Genomic DNA, 15,789 nt, shown 5'->3' with positions numbered 1-15,789 from the left:
ATAATTCAATATATTTTATTGATTTTTCTAAATGATTAAAATTAACCGCCAAACTATATGAAGTCTTCATAAAAACAAAGTTTTTCTTATGGAAAATTGAAAAATTCAATATTGAACATTGAGAATTTTGCTGAATATAAAATATTCAGTGAATCATACATTATTATAGAATTTTGTCTATCAAATTATTAAACATTGAAAATGTACAATTTCAATCATACAATCAGTGTAAAATTTGTTTGAGTTGGTTTTTCTAAAGACATTTTGAATTTAATTTATGCATCTATTAGAATTTTGATTAAGTTAAATAGTATAAACTTCTGGCTCCATATAACATCTACTTAATTCTGACTATTTTTTTTTGCTAAAATAATGTCCTTTGATCTGGAAAACAAAATTTATTTAGTCGATTTTAAATTTTTTTATATCCTATCTGATTTTTAGTAGTTAAATGACATAAACTAGAATTTAGGACTACTCTATCGTCTAATTAGATTGCGTGCTATCAGTTATTAATCTGGATGGTATGTGTAGAAACTTTATAGATATTACATTGAAATAAAACCTTTTATCTTCATGGTGTGAGTGTATTCATGTCATAATGTGAATTTGACATTGTGGACTGTTACAATTATCTGTGTAGCAGCATTGTTATGCAATAAACTGACGGCTCAATACGTCTAAACTAATAGAATCTGTTCATAATATACCCTATACCAGCTTCTAGCTGTTGTAAAAAGTATATCGGTTACATGAAAGGCAATCTTTTTTTATTTTCCAGTGGTTCAGGAAGTTAGTTATTGCACAGAGATTAATAATTTCTGACTCCATTATGGTTTTTTTGGACTACCAAAAAGATCATTTCAGTTCAAAATTGGTGGGAAGAAGTATGAACACGTAAAACATGAATTAATATATAATGAATGAATTAATATATTTAGTGAAAGATTGACTTATAATATAAGAAGGACCATTGGCGATCAATGGAATGATAATAATTCCAAATTTTACCTCAAGGCGATAATATCTGCTGGTAAAATATATTTTTGATCTCAGTGTTCCAGGTCAATAAAATCAAAATTAGTCTCCACAAAAAATTATTCTTTCAGTCAATACAAAGTTATTTTCCTATAAAATTATACAGAATGTTGATTTCCAGTATTGTTAAGTAATGAAAGTAAACTAAAGTATCTCTTTTATTTAAGTGCGAAAACGTTCTATGTATTTAATAGAGCATTTAACTTGAAAAAGTTACACCGACGTAAAAAGTAAACTATTCATAATCATAACACAATGGTATTTTCATACAACTTACGAAAGTTTTATAGTTAAGTATGGAGTAAAAAAATAATTAACAATTTGATTGCAGCCTGCTTGAGCATCTGGGCTACCTGGTCCTGCCATTTAGACATTTCAACAAGTTATCTATTTTTGTTTGTTTTAATATATCATTATGCATATTAATCGCATAACCTATCCTGATGCATTTCTGAAAAGTGTACAACCTTTCGTTGTCAAAGTTACAAAAAGCCCAATAAGAGATAATGTGGTCGCTGGCAATATGCAGAGAAAAGAATATACCTTATTCAGATGTTCATTTACTAAACGGCTAACATCTAACTGGCGATCACTCAATATTTATCGCCAGGACAGACCAAGAAGAAAGAAACGGAAACTTGTTGAAATACTTTGTGTTGAGAATTCTATATTGTACCAAAAATATAATATTGAATAAAGCTAATAATAATAAATAAATAATAAATAAATAAATAATTTACTTTCAAATTTATCTGCCTCATGAAACTCCATGTCAAATGAAATGAAGAACCTAGTTTTTCGTCTATGCTTCAAGTTATTTTTCCTCGATCTAAAATGGAACTAAAATGACTCTATTTCAGTCTCGTTTGTACGCGAATTCTGTGTAAATAACAATGAGATGTATACTCAGGAATTGTAAACTGTTATGAAGAGTGGAGTTGAAATCGTTATTCAGCTAGTTATACTGATTTTTAATACATTATTTGAATAATGTTTCAAGTACAGAAATATCTTTTTATTAATATCAAATTGATAATGTGAGAAAATGACAGTGTTCCTGAAGTAATAAGTTGTTGATACCACCATATGTATAATCTGCAACCATACGTTGTCATTTTTGTCACGTAGCATTATAGCATGTGAGAACTTAACAGTAGAAACAAACGAGATATAATTTTTGGCGTATTTTGTTTCAGTTTTTACCTCACTTATATATTTAAAGTGTACTGACTATAATATATGGTAACATATAGACTCTTAAAACGACTGCCTTTGATATTCCAAGTGTTGATAAGTCCTAAAAATAGAAAAAAAAGCATCTTTTACTCGACTGACTAAAATCCATAATATCATAGTTAGTGTAGATACTTCTGTCAAGTTCGACTAGATGACTATGTATATTTATTTTTTTTACTCATTCATAAAATTGGTAATCATGTCTGATGTAAGTAATTTCCTGAATATTACTTATTTAGACTTTTATTTTCGAATTAAATCAAAAAGCTTCTCAAATCAAAATACCAGAATTTGATTCCAGTAGACTTCGCGAAAACTAAATTTCAATTAAAAATAAGAGATGGAATTTACTAGTATTCTGGTTGCTAACAGTCTAGATTGATTCTAATCAAGATTCATTTTATATTGCATAATATATGTTTTAAAAAATATCATTATGAAGCTTTTATGTATCCGTTAATGTGTACTTATTTTAATGTGTTTACTCCACATTTTATGGAAGAGTAAAAGAATAAAAACAACTGTCATATGTTCACATACTGCATATAATAAAACACCATGGTGGTAGAGTGCAAACGCTTTATAAAATCAGATGAATAAATAATGTTTTGAATGGGCATTACTGAATGATAAAAGCAGTATTGAAAATAAGAAGATCCGTCACAATATTTGAATAGCTGAAAAATAGATAACCAGAAGATTTAAAGTGACCATTATTTTTATTATCACACTATTTAAATGCATTTACATATAAGGCCTAATGAAATGCTAAATACCTTTTAATTTCAATATTCTTTTTATTTCAGCGCACGAAAAAAACGAAGGTAAGTCCGAATTCTGAGAAAATATTTTATTAGTCTGATGTGATAAAAGTTCACTTACTGATAAACATTTGATAAAAAATAATAAAAGATTATTGCATGTTGCAATGAAAATTATCTGCATACCCATGGCAATTTGTATCCTGCGCTTTATGAAACTGATAAATGTATATATATATATATATATATATATATATATATATCTTCCTAAAGTAATAATCGTCTTCATAAATACTGAAAACAAACTCTTAATTCTGCTGTAAATCTAAAAATAATCAACCTTGTATGCAATTTTAGATTTGGCATTTCATATTTATTGGGGGTAAAAGTAGAGTGAAGGTTTAAATTACTTTTATATAAATTTACGCTAACCTGACCTAATCATCTATAATCAAAGTAGCAATAGGTAAGGGAGAATAAAGGAAAGTCAGATAAACGTTCTTTAGGATGAATGATATGAAAAGTTCGTAAGTAAACATGTTGAAATTGCTAAGGTTGGCATACTTTATCATTGGTATTCGACCTGTGTCTAAACTTCAGAGAAATAGATATTAGCAGAATTCAACTTGTTAGGCTGAATTTTCATAAATTCCATTTTTCAACATGTTAAGTTCGAAATAAATAGGTATATTTCAGATATATCTCTACTCTTTGACTGAAATAGCAAAGATTTTCAGCAGTATCTAGTCAATTCAAGACGATAAAACGAAGGAAATTTTGGTCATATGCACCTTTTTTCTGGAGAATGGCATGGTGTACTTATAAAACTTCTCCAAAGTAATCTGTATGTTGTAACGTGTTGACTGCGGTTTAGATGGAGCAGCGTTATATCGATCGATCCGGTGACACGTAAGAACGACCTAGAGTCCCGACTGGTCCCGCCTCCCTGTCTAGCCCAGCCAGTTGGGTCTAGAACGCAAGTCACAGCCTCTGAGTTATGAATCATTATATTTCAGACATACTCTATTTATATACCAAACAAACAAACCACATCGTACCATAAAAATAGAAAACAACATCTGTACAATACTTAACGAGTGAAATAAATAACGGCCAATAGGAAATGTTCATTTAACGTCCAAGGACATCATTAGACTTAACATGATAATGATTGGCACATTATTCCTCAGCATCCATAACACTGTACCAATTCAATTCTTGTATAAATTTTATCCTAAGTATTTAAAGGTATAGAAGCGGTAATCCATTACATTTACTGAATAATCCAGCGTCTAAAGATCAAATATATTTTTCTCAGACTTATTATTCCTAATCATAAAATGTTAATACAACAAAATAATAAATCTGTTTTCGATAGTAAGTATGAAGCTCAAAGAAAAGCACTGAAATCTTAATCGAAAATCTTTAATACTCTGCCAACGTTTTTTAGTTGAATAGCATGATACTACTCATTACTGAAAGACAACTAATTAAATTAGAAAAAATTAGTCTAACACTAAACAACAGGAATTTTTCGATTACATTGAAATATTCGAAAAGCGTAAAGAGTGAGGTGTTTACCTACTAAATTTTACTGACTTGTAGATGAAAATTAAACATTAAAAGTCTTGTAAAAGAATTATCCCAGTTGCTACATTGTTCAGTAACAAAAAGGCAGTAAACAATATAAAAAAATCAGAATATTTAATGAAGTAGTGATACTTCGAGAAAATGTTTTTTATAAAGATGGTTTTTAATTGATTGTTTAAATAACCAGATGTCGGTGTTTTTTAAATCTTAAACAAGCTAAAGCGAGGATTTCAACCTATTGAAATCGACAAGATAAATTCTAACAATCCACCTTCTAATGCGAAATTCACTCATCGTTAGTTCTTATTAGATTGAAATAATCAAGTTGTCTCGGTACTGTACAATAACAGCTACTATTCGCTTAATTGAAATCATATCTGAATATGAGTTTAAACAAACTCACGATTACTTTTTGACATATTTTAAGTCATCAATACGACCGGAATTACTATATCTAGTTAATTTTTATTGTAATCAAAAATAAAAAAATATTAGAAAATTTTCCTATGAATTTATTAACTGTTTCAATTTACCATTTTATGCAGGACTGGCTGATTACAAATTTTATTGATTAAATGGTCTTTGACTAATAAATTCCACACACAGTTATGTTCTTAGTTAAGCGTCACGCCCAAGGATTTATTTCTGGTTTATTTCCTTATTTAATTAAAAGGAAAATGAGTAAATGTTTGTTGTGATGCAGTTATTGTTCATTGTAGAGTTTCTCCAATTCAGTTATCGTCAACTAATAAACAAAGTGTTCTAAATTGACAGTTGATAAAAAAGCACTCTTGTCTGTTCAGATAAACTCAAACTTTTCTTTGTTATCATGTTATATATAGTGGAGATTTGTAGCTCAGGTGGATGATTTTGACAGGGTTTTGTTCTCTGAGCTGGATGGTTTGGTTGTGGAACCTTCATCATACTTCTGACCGACATCATCAGCACAAACTGTTTCTACCTGAAGTTCTATATTCATCCTTCATAATAATTGATAAAAAAGTCCCTGAAAAATAGTCATTTCAAATAATCTAAGAGTTATTCTTCTTTTTGGTTGTCTGAAGAATGTATACACAAGAAATAACTTTAAATTCACCCAAGAGATGTATATAAACAACATAGGATCTTACAGAAATTCGTATTTTATCTTGGCCATTACTATTCACATCAGCCAAGCGAGAAAAAAACAAAATGAAGAAAGCTAATTAACTAGAATACAGATCCTTAAATCGACAGAAATCTAGAAAGAAAAAGAATGAAAAGAAACGAAAGATATGGGTCGAATATATATTTATATTCAAAGTTTTAAAAAGGATTGCCAGTGAATAAGTTTATCAATGACTGAGTTATTTTAATCAGTGATTATACCTTGGATTACAGTTATTAGTCATATCTTCTTTCGGAAGCTTATCTACCCTTCCACTATCCATACCAGAACTCAGCGATTACATTAGCCTTTTTGAACCGTGTTTAGAACGTTTTTAGTGATTTTAATATTGATGAGCACAAAAACAATAAAGCAAACAATGGCTATCCAAATTTAATTTCTCAGAACCATCCACTGGTTTATTATTTTTATCCGATACTTTTCTCGCAATATGAAAATCTATTCATCACTGAGTAAACACTTGTAATCTTAGTAAGTCATCTACTATCAGCTGTCAGTTTTTTCATTGGGAAACTCGTCATGAGTCAATAACCTGAATTTTTAAAGACTGATAGACCTGTGTTCAAAAGAAATAGACGGGTACATAAACGAATCCATTTTCATCTTTTAAAGGGCAGTAACAAAACGTCAGTTTTACAGAAGTAACTTGTTTGAGATATTTAAGCTGGTTATATAGTGTTAATGCAGAAAAAATAATCACACGATGTGATTGTTAACAAGATAATGGCGTTGGAAATGGAAAATAGTCACCGTTATATAGTCACCGTAAATCCATATTTTGTAATGTGGACACTGATTTTAGTAATTCGAAAAATATCTATTTTAAAATTAAGCTATTCAATTTAAATTAATACAGTAATAATTTGGATTTTACTTAAAGATTTTCCCAAACTATCACATAATCTCAGTTACATTACTGTTTACTGAGGTAATGGGTTTTGCCTACTAAGTGAAGACCTAAATAATTTTATAAAGACATTGTTGTGAACATACTTTTTAATGAAAGACTAAATGCAACCCATGAAATCACTTAGGTAAAGTAGTTGTGATCTGTTGATTAACAATGGATATAGTACAAATAAGCAGCAGCCGAAGTCCATAAAATAATTCTGACTAAAGTTCTAATATTTTTCGTAAAGAAATATTAGCGTGGGCGTAAATATGAATTACAACGAGCCAATGAGTCACTCACTGAACCAAAAGTCAACGCCTACGCTAAAACTGTATAACGACAAGTTATAATCAACGTATTCAGCAGCAGATCTTTCCAAATAATATATCTGCAAAGCTCATTAGCTATAATTATAATTCCAAAATATTTATGCGTAGATAAATGGAAGATTTATTAGTGACAATATTCAATCGAGTTATAATTGAATAAGTATCGATAAACCGAGACATTCGAAACAAAATCAGAAACACCCGTTATTTCCTACATCTTTAATAATTATTCACTAAATCAAGTATGAATTCAAATACGGAGTTGCTTCTCTAAACCATAATGTTTGGAATATCTACAAATCAAATACAATTTCATAGTATCATCTGACTATCATTCCACAATGTTCAACTAATACTTTAAAGAAATCTATGATCAAAAATATGCAGCCTGTTTTCAAAATCTATGTTTTAAGGGCACGAAAATAATATAGAATGAACTGCAGCGCAGTATGCATGCCTTTTAATTGACTGATGGACTTCTTACCTACGTCACAAGCGACTTATTTTGACAAAAACCGTGAGATTTTCCAATCCATGTCAAAATTTCTTTAGACACTAACCTACCCGAAATTACGAAACTTTAAGGATAAATGAGGTGTTCAACGCACTCGATCAATTCAATTTCTACCAATAATTCCGATGTTAATGTCCTGATGTAACATTACGCATTTGGAGAGAAAGAAATGCAATATCAGCCATGGCATCACTGTTACTCAAGAAAATCAAAAGACTGAATTTTGTCAGCGTCTTCACTAAATGGGATTATGTCATCTGTGCGTTCCAAGTCAATAACCAAACCTCCTTGTGAGAGGTTGACCCCTGAAGGGTTAATTGACGGAAATATTGCTTCCAGGAGGACATATGTGACAAAAAGTATCCTAATGCTACTATTCATCTACTGAAAACCTAAAATGTACACAGATTCCATGTAATTCGGTCAAACATCGTTCATTAGAGTTAAGTAAATAAAAAATTTGACATTACAATCGGTGAATATGAAACATTGTCTCTTTATAAGTAATTAATTAGAAAAGTATTTTAATTTTTAAAAAACCAATATAGGACTGCGAGTAACGACATTGTTTTCTACCCGGCTGATTAGCGGTATAAAATCCTATTTCCGTCTTTTAGTAAACTTATTATTAATATTACCATTATCAATAGCATTATTATGCTTCATTTACTAGACTAAGAAATATTTTATCCCATGGTTTTTAAGCAGAAATTGTCAATTGTAAGGTTGTTCTTGAAACCTCAGTGAAGTAACTAAACTAAATCTATGTATAATGTGACTTTACTTTGGTCGAAACAGTACCATTAGACTCCACTTTCCATTAAGTTAAGTTCCATTAGTTTTATACTTTTATCAGAAGAAGTTTCGTGGAAATTTTCTAGTAATTTCAGTAGTTGAAATCATGAGTGGATGCGCACTGCTGACGAGTCCCATACTAGGACGAAACGGCCGTTCAGTACTTCCAGGTTTTCTATAGTGGTCTAGCTTCAATTGACTCATGATTTCAACTATTGTATACTTTTAATTGAGGTATGCTTAAAAGGTGAGTTCCGTGACTCTGTTGTTAGTGCAAAAACTCAATAACCTACGGGCTTGAATTCAACCACAACTCGGATTGCTTTATTTACTTGCATCGTATATCCAACAAGAAAGCAGAGTCAACAACATAATAATCTGGTAACAAAAATACATAAATCCTTTATTTAATTACTTTACAGAGAAAAAGAAAATTACCAATCTGAACGATTGCCACCGAGAACATGTTTGTCTAATCGAATTAATCGAAATAATATGGTTTGCGAAAGTAGTCGTGCAATGATGAATAGGAATAATAATGATAGTAATAATCCAAACAACGAAACTGATGTGAACAATGTTACACCATATGCTAGTTTTGTTAATCTAGCACCAGGACAGGTAAATATGTAATTGAATATTGAAGATCTACGAATTATCTCATTATTTCTAAGATGAAGACTGAAACAAATTATCCATGAGATCATCCAACAACTCAAGTTTTGATAAATTAATATTATTCAAGTATAACTTTAAACTGATTGTTTTATCACTAAATTGGATATTTAACTAGTAAAATAAAACACTCAGTTAATTTGAAATGAATATTCACCTTAAGTGAGAATAAAATAGTTAGATACCGTATAATCCCGCTTAATGTCTGCATTTAATACCCAACATACACTCAGTGAACAATTACTTACTAACTTACATATGCCTGTTACCCCTCGAAGAGGAACATCGGTTGCCCACCAGCATTTTTTAATCAACTCCGTCCTAGGCAATCCTTTCCAGTCGTTTCAACTTGTTATCCATCTTATTGATATCTGATTCCAATTCTCGACGCAGTGTGTTCCTTGGTCTTTTTCTTTTCCTGTTCCTTTTAGGATTCTAAGTTAGGGCTTGCCTCGTGATGTAGTTTGGTGATTTCCGCCTGTAGCTCCTCTAGGGTTACTGCCAGTCGCAAGCCCACACAAAGGAGGGGGGTTGGGCATAGGGTCAGCAACTTCACCCCGTAGAAAATAGCTTTGCTAGGAAACGCTAACCAGAATCAATAAATAATACCCAAATTTATTAAATATTTAAATATATTTGAGTCTATTTAGTTATTTTACGAATGACTGACAGATCATACGATTGATACAACTTTAAAGGTTGAAGGTAAATAGAAGACTTGAAATAATTGAGGGAAATAAAGGACTGAGTTAGTATATTAAGAGTTACTGAGTAGTGACCAGTGTCTTGTTTGTTTAGTCTTTTATTGCCGATCGAATTCTATCGACCAAGTTGTAACTTGGTCACAAGTACGAGACACATTTCACACACTATGGTGAAATGTTAAGTAGTTAAATATAGTCAAAGGGAAACTCAAAGTGGAAATTTTGTTCCGTTCGGCAATCATCTCAGAAAGACTTACCGATACTCTTGATGAAACTTATGCTTACATGGGACATTCTAACTAGCGTTACACAACGTAACAGTCAAAAACGTTGTTACTGGGCTACCCGGGCAGCGAACGGTCATCTCTATTCCTACATAACTAATTTCTTAATAGGTTTAACGACATATATTATTTGTTTTCTGAGCTATCAATTTTCCAAGAACATGGTAGAGTGTTAAAGTGTAAAATATGGAAATAACCAGATTCTTCCCTTGATGCAAATAAAGCTTCATCACAAAAAAACTTTTGTTGGTTAATTATTGAGAACCAGGAAGTACCGAACTCCGCCTGGAGTCCCTCCGGGGGCTACTGCCGGTCCCAAGCCCGGATAAAGGAGGAGGGTTGGGCATGGGGTTAGCGTCCCCATCCCGTAGAAAACTAACTCGCTAAGAAAACAATAACCAGAAAAAATCATTCGAACCTTTTAAACTCTGCCCTGGGAGTCAGGAGATCTTCATTTAGAAGAATTATGACGCCTCATGATGAAAGCCGAATCCCTTCGGAAGTTACGAGGCCGATGCCCCTTCTGACAACCAGAGCGACCATTTATTTAGGTACATAGAATGTTCGTACAATGTGGGACACCGGAAGAGCCTTCCAGATTGCTGCAGAAATGAGAAGATACAACCTAGAGGTACTTGGGATCAGTGAAACACATTGGACACAAGTTGGACAACAACGACTAACTACAGGAGAGTTCCTGTTATACTCCGGCCATGAAGAAGAAAATGCACCACATACACAAGGAGTTGCATTGATGCTGTCCAAACAAGCGCAAAATGCACTTATAGGATGGGAATCTCATGGACCAAGGATCATCAAAGCCTCGTTTAAAACAAAGAAAGAGGGCATTTCAATGAACATCATCCAATGCTATGCGCCTACCAACGACTACAATGAAGACGCTAAAGATCAATTCTACAATAGGCTGCAGTCAATCATCGAGAAGTGCCCAACAAAGGACCTGACCATTCTGATGGGAGATTTCAACGCCAAGGTTGGAACGGACAACACTGGATATGAAGACATCATGGGACGACACGGACTGGGAGAAAGAAACGAAAATGGTGAGAGATTTGCAAATCTATGTGCCTTCAATTAGCTGGTCATAGGCGGCACCATATTCCCACATAAACGCATACACAAAACCACATGGACTTCACCGGATCACACCACGCAAAACCAAATCGACCATATTTGCATCAACAAAACGTTCAGGAGGACTATAGAGGACGTGAGAACCAAGAGAGGAGCTGATACAGCATCAGATCATCACTTACTGGTCGCCAAGATGAAATTGAAACTCAAGAAGCACTGGACAACGGGGCAGACAGTATCACAAAAGTTCAATACGGCCTTTCTTCAGGATACTAACAAACTCAACGAATTCAAGATAGTCCTCAGCAATAAGTTCCAGGCCTTTCATGATCTACTCAATGGAGAAGGAACTACTGTGGAGAGGAACTGGAAGGGGATCAAAGAGGCAGTCACTTCAACATGTCATGAGGTCCTGGGTCACAAGAAGCACCACCACAAGGAATGGATCACTGTTGATACACTGGATAAGATTCTAGAAAGGAGGAACAAGAAGGCAGCGATCAATACCAGTCGAACAAGAGCAGAAAAAGCCAAGGCACAAGCTGAATACACAGAAGTAAACAAACAAGTGAAGATGGGCATAAGAATCGACAAACGTAAATATGTGGAAGATTTAGCAACGACGGCGGAAAAGGCTGCAAGAGAAGGAAACATGAGACAATTGTATGACACGATAAAGAAACTCTCTGGAAATCGCCGCAAACCAGAACGACCAGTGAAAAGCAAGGAAGGCGAGGTAATCATCAACATTGAAGAGCAACAAAACAGGTGGGTAGAACACTTCAATGAACTCTTGAATCGACCAGCTCCACTGAACCCACCCAACATCGAAGCAGCACCCACGGACCTCCCAATCAATGTTGGCCCACCAACAATTGAAGAAATCAGCATGGCCATCAGACAAATCAAGAGTGGCAAAGCAGCAGGACCGGACAACATCCCAGCAGAGGCACTGAAAGCAGACGTAGCGGCAACTGCAAGGATACTCCACATTCTCTTCAGCAGGATTTGGGATGCGGGACAAGTACCAGCAGACTGGAAAGAAAGACTTCTGATCAAAATACCGAAGAAAGGCGATCTCAGCAAGTGTGATAACTACAGGGGCATCACTCTTCTCTCAATACCGGGAAAAGTCTTCAACAGGGTATTGTTAAACAGGATGAAGGACTGCGTAGACGCCCAACTTCGTGACCAACAGGCAGGATTCCGTAAGGATAGATCGTGTACAGACCAAATCACAACTCTACGGATCATTGTGGAACAATCAATTGAATGGAATTTATCACTCTACATCAACTTCATTGACTACGAAAAGGCATTTGATAGCGTGGACAGAACAACACTATGGAAACTTCTTCGACACTACGGCGTGCCTCAGAAGATAGTCAATATCATACAGAACTCATATGATGGATTACACTGCAAAATCGTGCATGGAGGACAGTTGACAAAGTCGTTCAAAGTGAAGACCGGTGTTAGGCAAGGTTGCTTACTCTCACCCTTTCTCTTTCTCCTGGTGATCGACTGGATCATGAAGACGTCAACGTCTGAAGGAAAGCGCGGGATACAATGGACATCTAAGATGCAGTTGGATGATCTAGACTTCGCAGACGATCTGGCCCTTCTATCCCAAACGCAACAACAGATGCAGGAGAAGACAAACAGTGTGGCAGCAGCCTCAGCAGCAATAGGTCTCAATATACACAAAGGGAAAAGCAGGGTTCTCCGATACAACACAGCATGCACCAATCCAATCACAATTGACGGAGAAGATTTGGAAGATGTAAAAACCTTTACGTATTTGGGCAGCATCATTGATGAACAGGGTGGATCTGATGCAGATGTGAAGGCGCGAATCGGCAAAGCAAGAGCAGCATATTTACAACTGAGGAACATCTGGAACTCAAAGCAACTGTCAACCAACACCAAGGTCAGGATTTTCAATACAAATGTCAAGACAGTTCTACTGTATGGGGCAGAAACCTGGAGAACTACAAAAGCCATCATCCAGAAAATACAGGTGTTTATTAACAATTGTCTACGCAAAATACTTCAGATCCATTGGCCGGACACTATTAGCAACAACGTACTGTGGGAGAGAACAAACCAGATCCCAGTGGAGGAAGAAATCAGGAAGAAGCGCTGGAAGTGGATAGGACACACATTGAGGAAAGCACCCAACTGCGTCACAAGACAAGCCCTCACATGGAATCCTCAAGGTCAAAGGAAAAGAGGAAGGCCAAAGAACACATTACGCCGAGAAATGGAGATAGACATGAGAAAAATGAACAAGAATTGGAAGGAACTAGAAAAGAAGGCCCAGGATAGAGTGGGTTGGAGAATGCTGGTCAGCGGCCTATGCTCCATTGGGAGTAGCAGGCGTAAGTAAGTAAGTAAGGAAGTACCGGACAGCCGTATCATCCTAATTAGCAACCATTGACCGAGCAAGAAACTCTACTTGTCTTTCACTGTCATTGTTAATATTGTCAATGCTATCTAATTTAATGTTTTGTCATCAATATCTTTTGAAGTATAGTTCCCATATAAAACATTCCATGAAACCTTCGTTATATTACCTCTTTTATTCGCTTTAATAACCATAGAAACAAGCTTATATTTAATTGCTATTTAAATTGCATATAGCTAAGCATACACCTGGCAATAAAATGTAATTATATACTTTATCATAAACAAGAAGTGAGCACTTTCATGCAGTTTATTTGTGGCCTTTTTATGATTTATCCGAATACTTGTTTGTTTTTCCTTTCATTGCTGCGTTAAGAAAAGTATTTAGTTGAATTTAAGGAATAGATTTCACTTTGTTACCGCAACAATAATAACACAAACTGACTTACATATGCATCATCAATGAAACTATTTCACAAAAACGGTAAACTCCTATCCAGAGATCAGTAGGTTTTAACCTGTTTGATGGCAGTTTAAAAAAACTATTGTTTTTCACTTGTTATTCAGTACATTTTTAATGTTTTGGACGTTTTATCCCAGGGTACTCAAAATATTTTAAACGAAAGTAAGGGTTTTTATGTCTTGTGGGAAAGTGTTGTGCGGTTTTTGTTGTTTGGTAAATTTGTTTTGTACTGCTGCACTAAAAATATTGTTTCCAAGCACCCCATACTATACCACTATATATATATATATATATATATATATATATATGGAGAAAGAGATTATTGGTTAATTATTTAATGTCGTAGAATATGCATACAAAAGGGTCCAGTTACTTCAGTTCTCGCGGTGAACATATATATATTGGCCACTGAAATGAATGCACCGGTACGCATTTTCAACAAGCTATAAGGCATACGATACAATGCACTTGGTGATAACGGTTTCAATAGTTTATATTGGTAAATCCCAACAATCACGACTTCCTACTAAAAACTCAGGAACTGATTGAAAAGCTAGTTAATAGTGAGCTTACGACTATTGCTCAGTGGGATGAGTTGGAATGATCAGTTTAACTCTGATGAAGTCCGAGGTATGTTAAATTAAATAACAACCCAATGATTTCAGATATAGCTTGATGACTGTAAGAACAGAAGAACCAGTATTCAATTTTTCTATGAGTTGTTAACTCCAACTCCTGGGATGTTCTAGACTTTCTAATGGACACCATTTGGTGGCCATAACTATTTCCAAACTTAACTAGTTCTCACAAACAATTATTTAACCACGTATTAACGGAATAACATGTATAGCAAATCAAAGAAAGGAAACTACACGTACAATAGTAAATAGATTATGAAGATAATGGACCCTTATAGTTTGCAATTTTCGGAAGGTTTTTCAAATATCCACTCTTTATATTTTACCGCTTGGAAAGTTGAATTAGATTAATTCAAATTAATCAGTGTGTTTATTGAAAAAAATGCATATGCAACACCACGTAAATTCCTATCTAAATATGCCTATATTCATCATCGAATACCGTGGATAAAAGAGATATTCGCCGAAAGTTTCTTACTGATCCACTGTTGAACTATACCAAGTGCACTTATTAATAGATTTTTGAGTAGTAAAATGAATCTTTCTATACAGTTTTTAGAACTGGGAAAAGTTAACTTTAATCGAAGCTTATTAGTTTCCAATCATTTCGTAACTTCCTTTTAATTGCTCAACTTATCCACTATTGCATTTCTTGATGTGAAGAATTTAAATATTCCTTCACAATGGTTATGGTTTCCTATTTTTTGAGTGTTGTACAAATGATATTATTTATTCGATGAAGCATGTTCTTAATATAATTTACAAAGCTGTGTTTTTACGAACTGATAGTTTCTAGTATGTTTCACTCTCTCTCTCCAAAGAGTGGTGAAGATAAAGTTTACACCCCCCCCCACTCTTGCACTTATACAATCGTTCTGTTGAGCACTGATTTGCTGTTTTTTAAGGTAAAAGGAAATATGACTTATAACACAGCTTGTTTTCATTAAAGACTGGTATTAGCTAAGTACGTTCTACAAAGTATAGAGTAATTTTGTCTTAATATCCGATTTATTAGCAGTACCCACATAATACTCAGCCTGAGTTTGAACCTAGAAACTTCAGGCTTCACAAAGAATGTAATGAACATATTAGGATCAAGTTGTCCAAATTACCAACTCCAGTCAAGTTGAGATGTAGTGTGGACATCACTTATTCTCTCTGGTGGATAACTGTTTAATTATGAATATGATTTATCTCCACA

General features: G+C 33.9%; 1 protein-coding gene across 2 annotated transcripts in view; it reads left to right on the top strand.

Moving 5' to 3' along the window:
- Nucleotides 1–15,789, top strand: part of MS3_00003640 (uncharacterized protein) — a gene marked incomplete at its 3' end in the record, with an annotated part of 56,060 nt that overhangs the window by 38,171 nt on the left and 2,100 nt on the right. Inside the window, exons 6-7 of one of the 2 annotated variants that reach the window (XM_035731417.2) lie at nucleotides 3,081–3,098; nucleotides 8,746–8,944. In XM_035731417.2, the coding sequence (XP_035587051.1) occupies nucleotides 3,081–3,098; nucleotides 8,746–8,944 (217 nt within the window). The remainder of the gene's footprint in view (nucleotides 1–3,080; nucleotides 3,099–8,745; nucleotides 8,945–15,789) is intronic. The other variant, XM_051211489.1, reaches the window with a different exon arrangement.

This window comes from Schistosoma haematobium, chromosome ZW, assembly GCF_000699445.3.
Source record: "Schistosoma haematobium chromosome ZW, whole genome shotgun sequence".
Taxonomy (NCBI): domain Eukaryota; kingdom Metazoa; phylum Platyhelminthes; class Trematoda; order Strigeidida; family Schistosomatidae; genus Schistosoma; species Schistosoma haematobium.
Note: the sequence above shows the minus strand (reverse complement) of the source record. Positions and strands in the feature narration are given on the sequence as shown.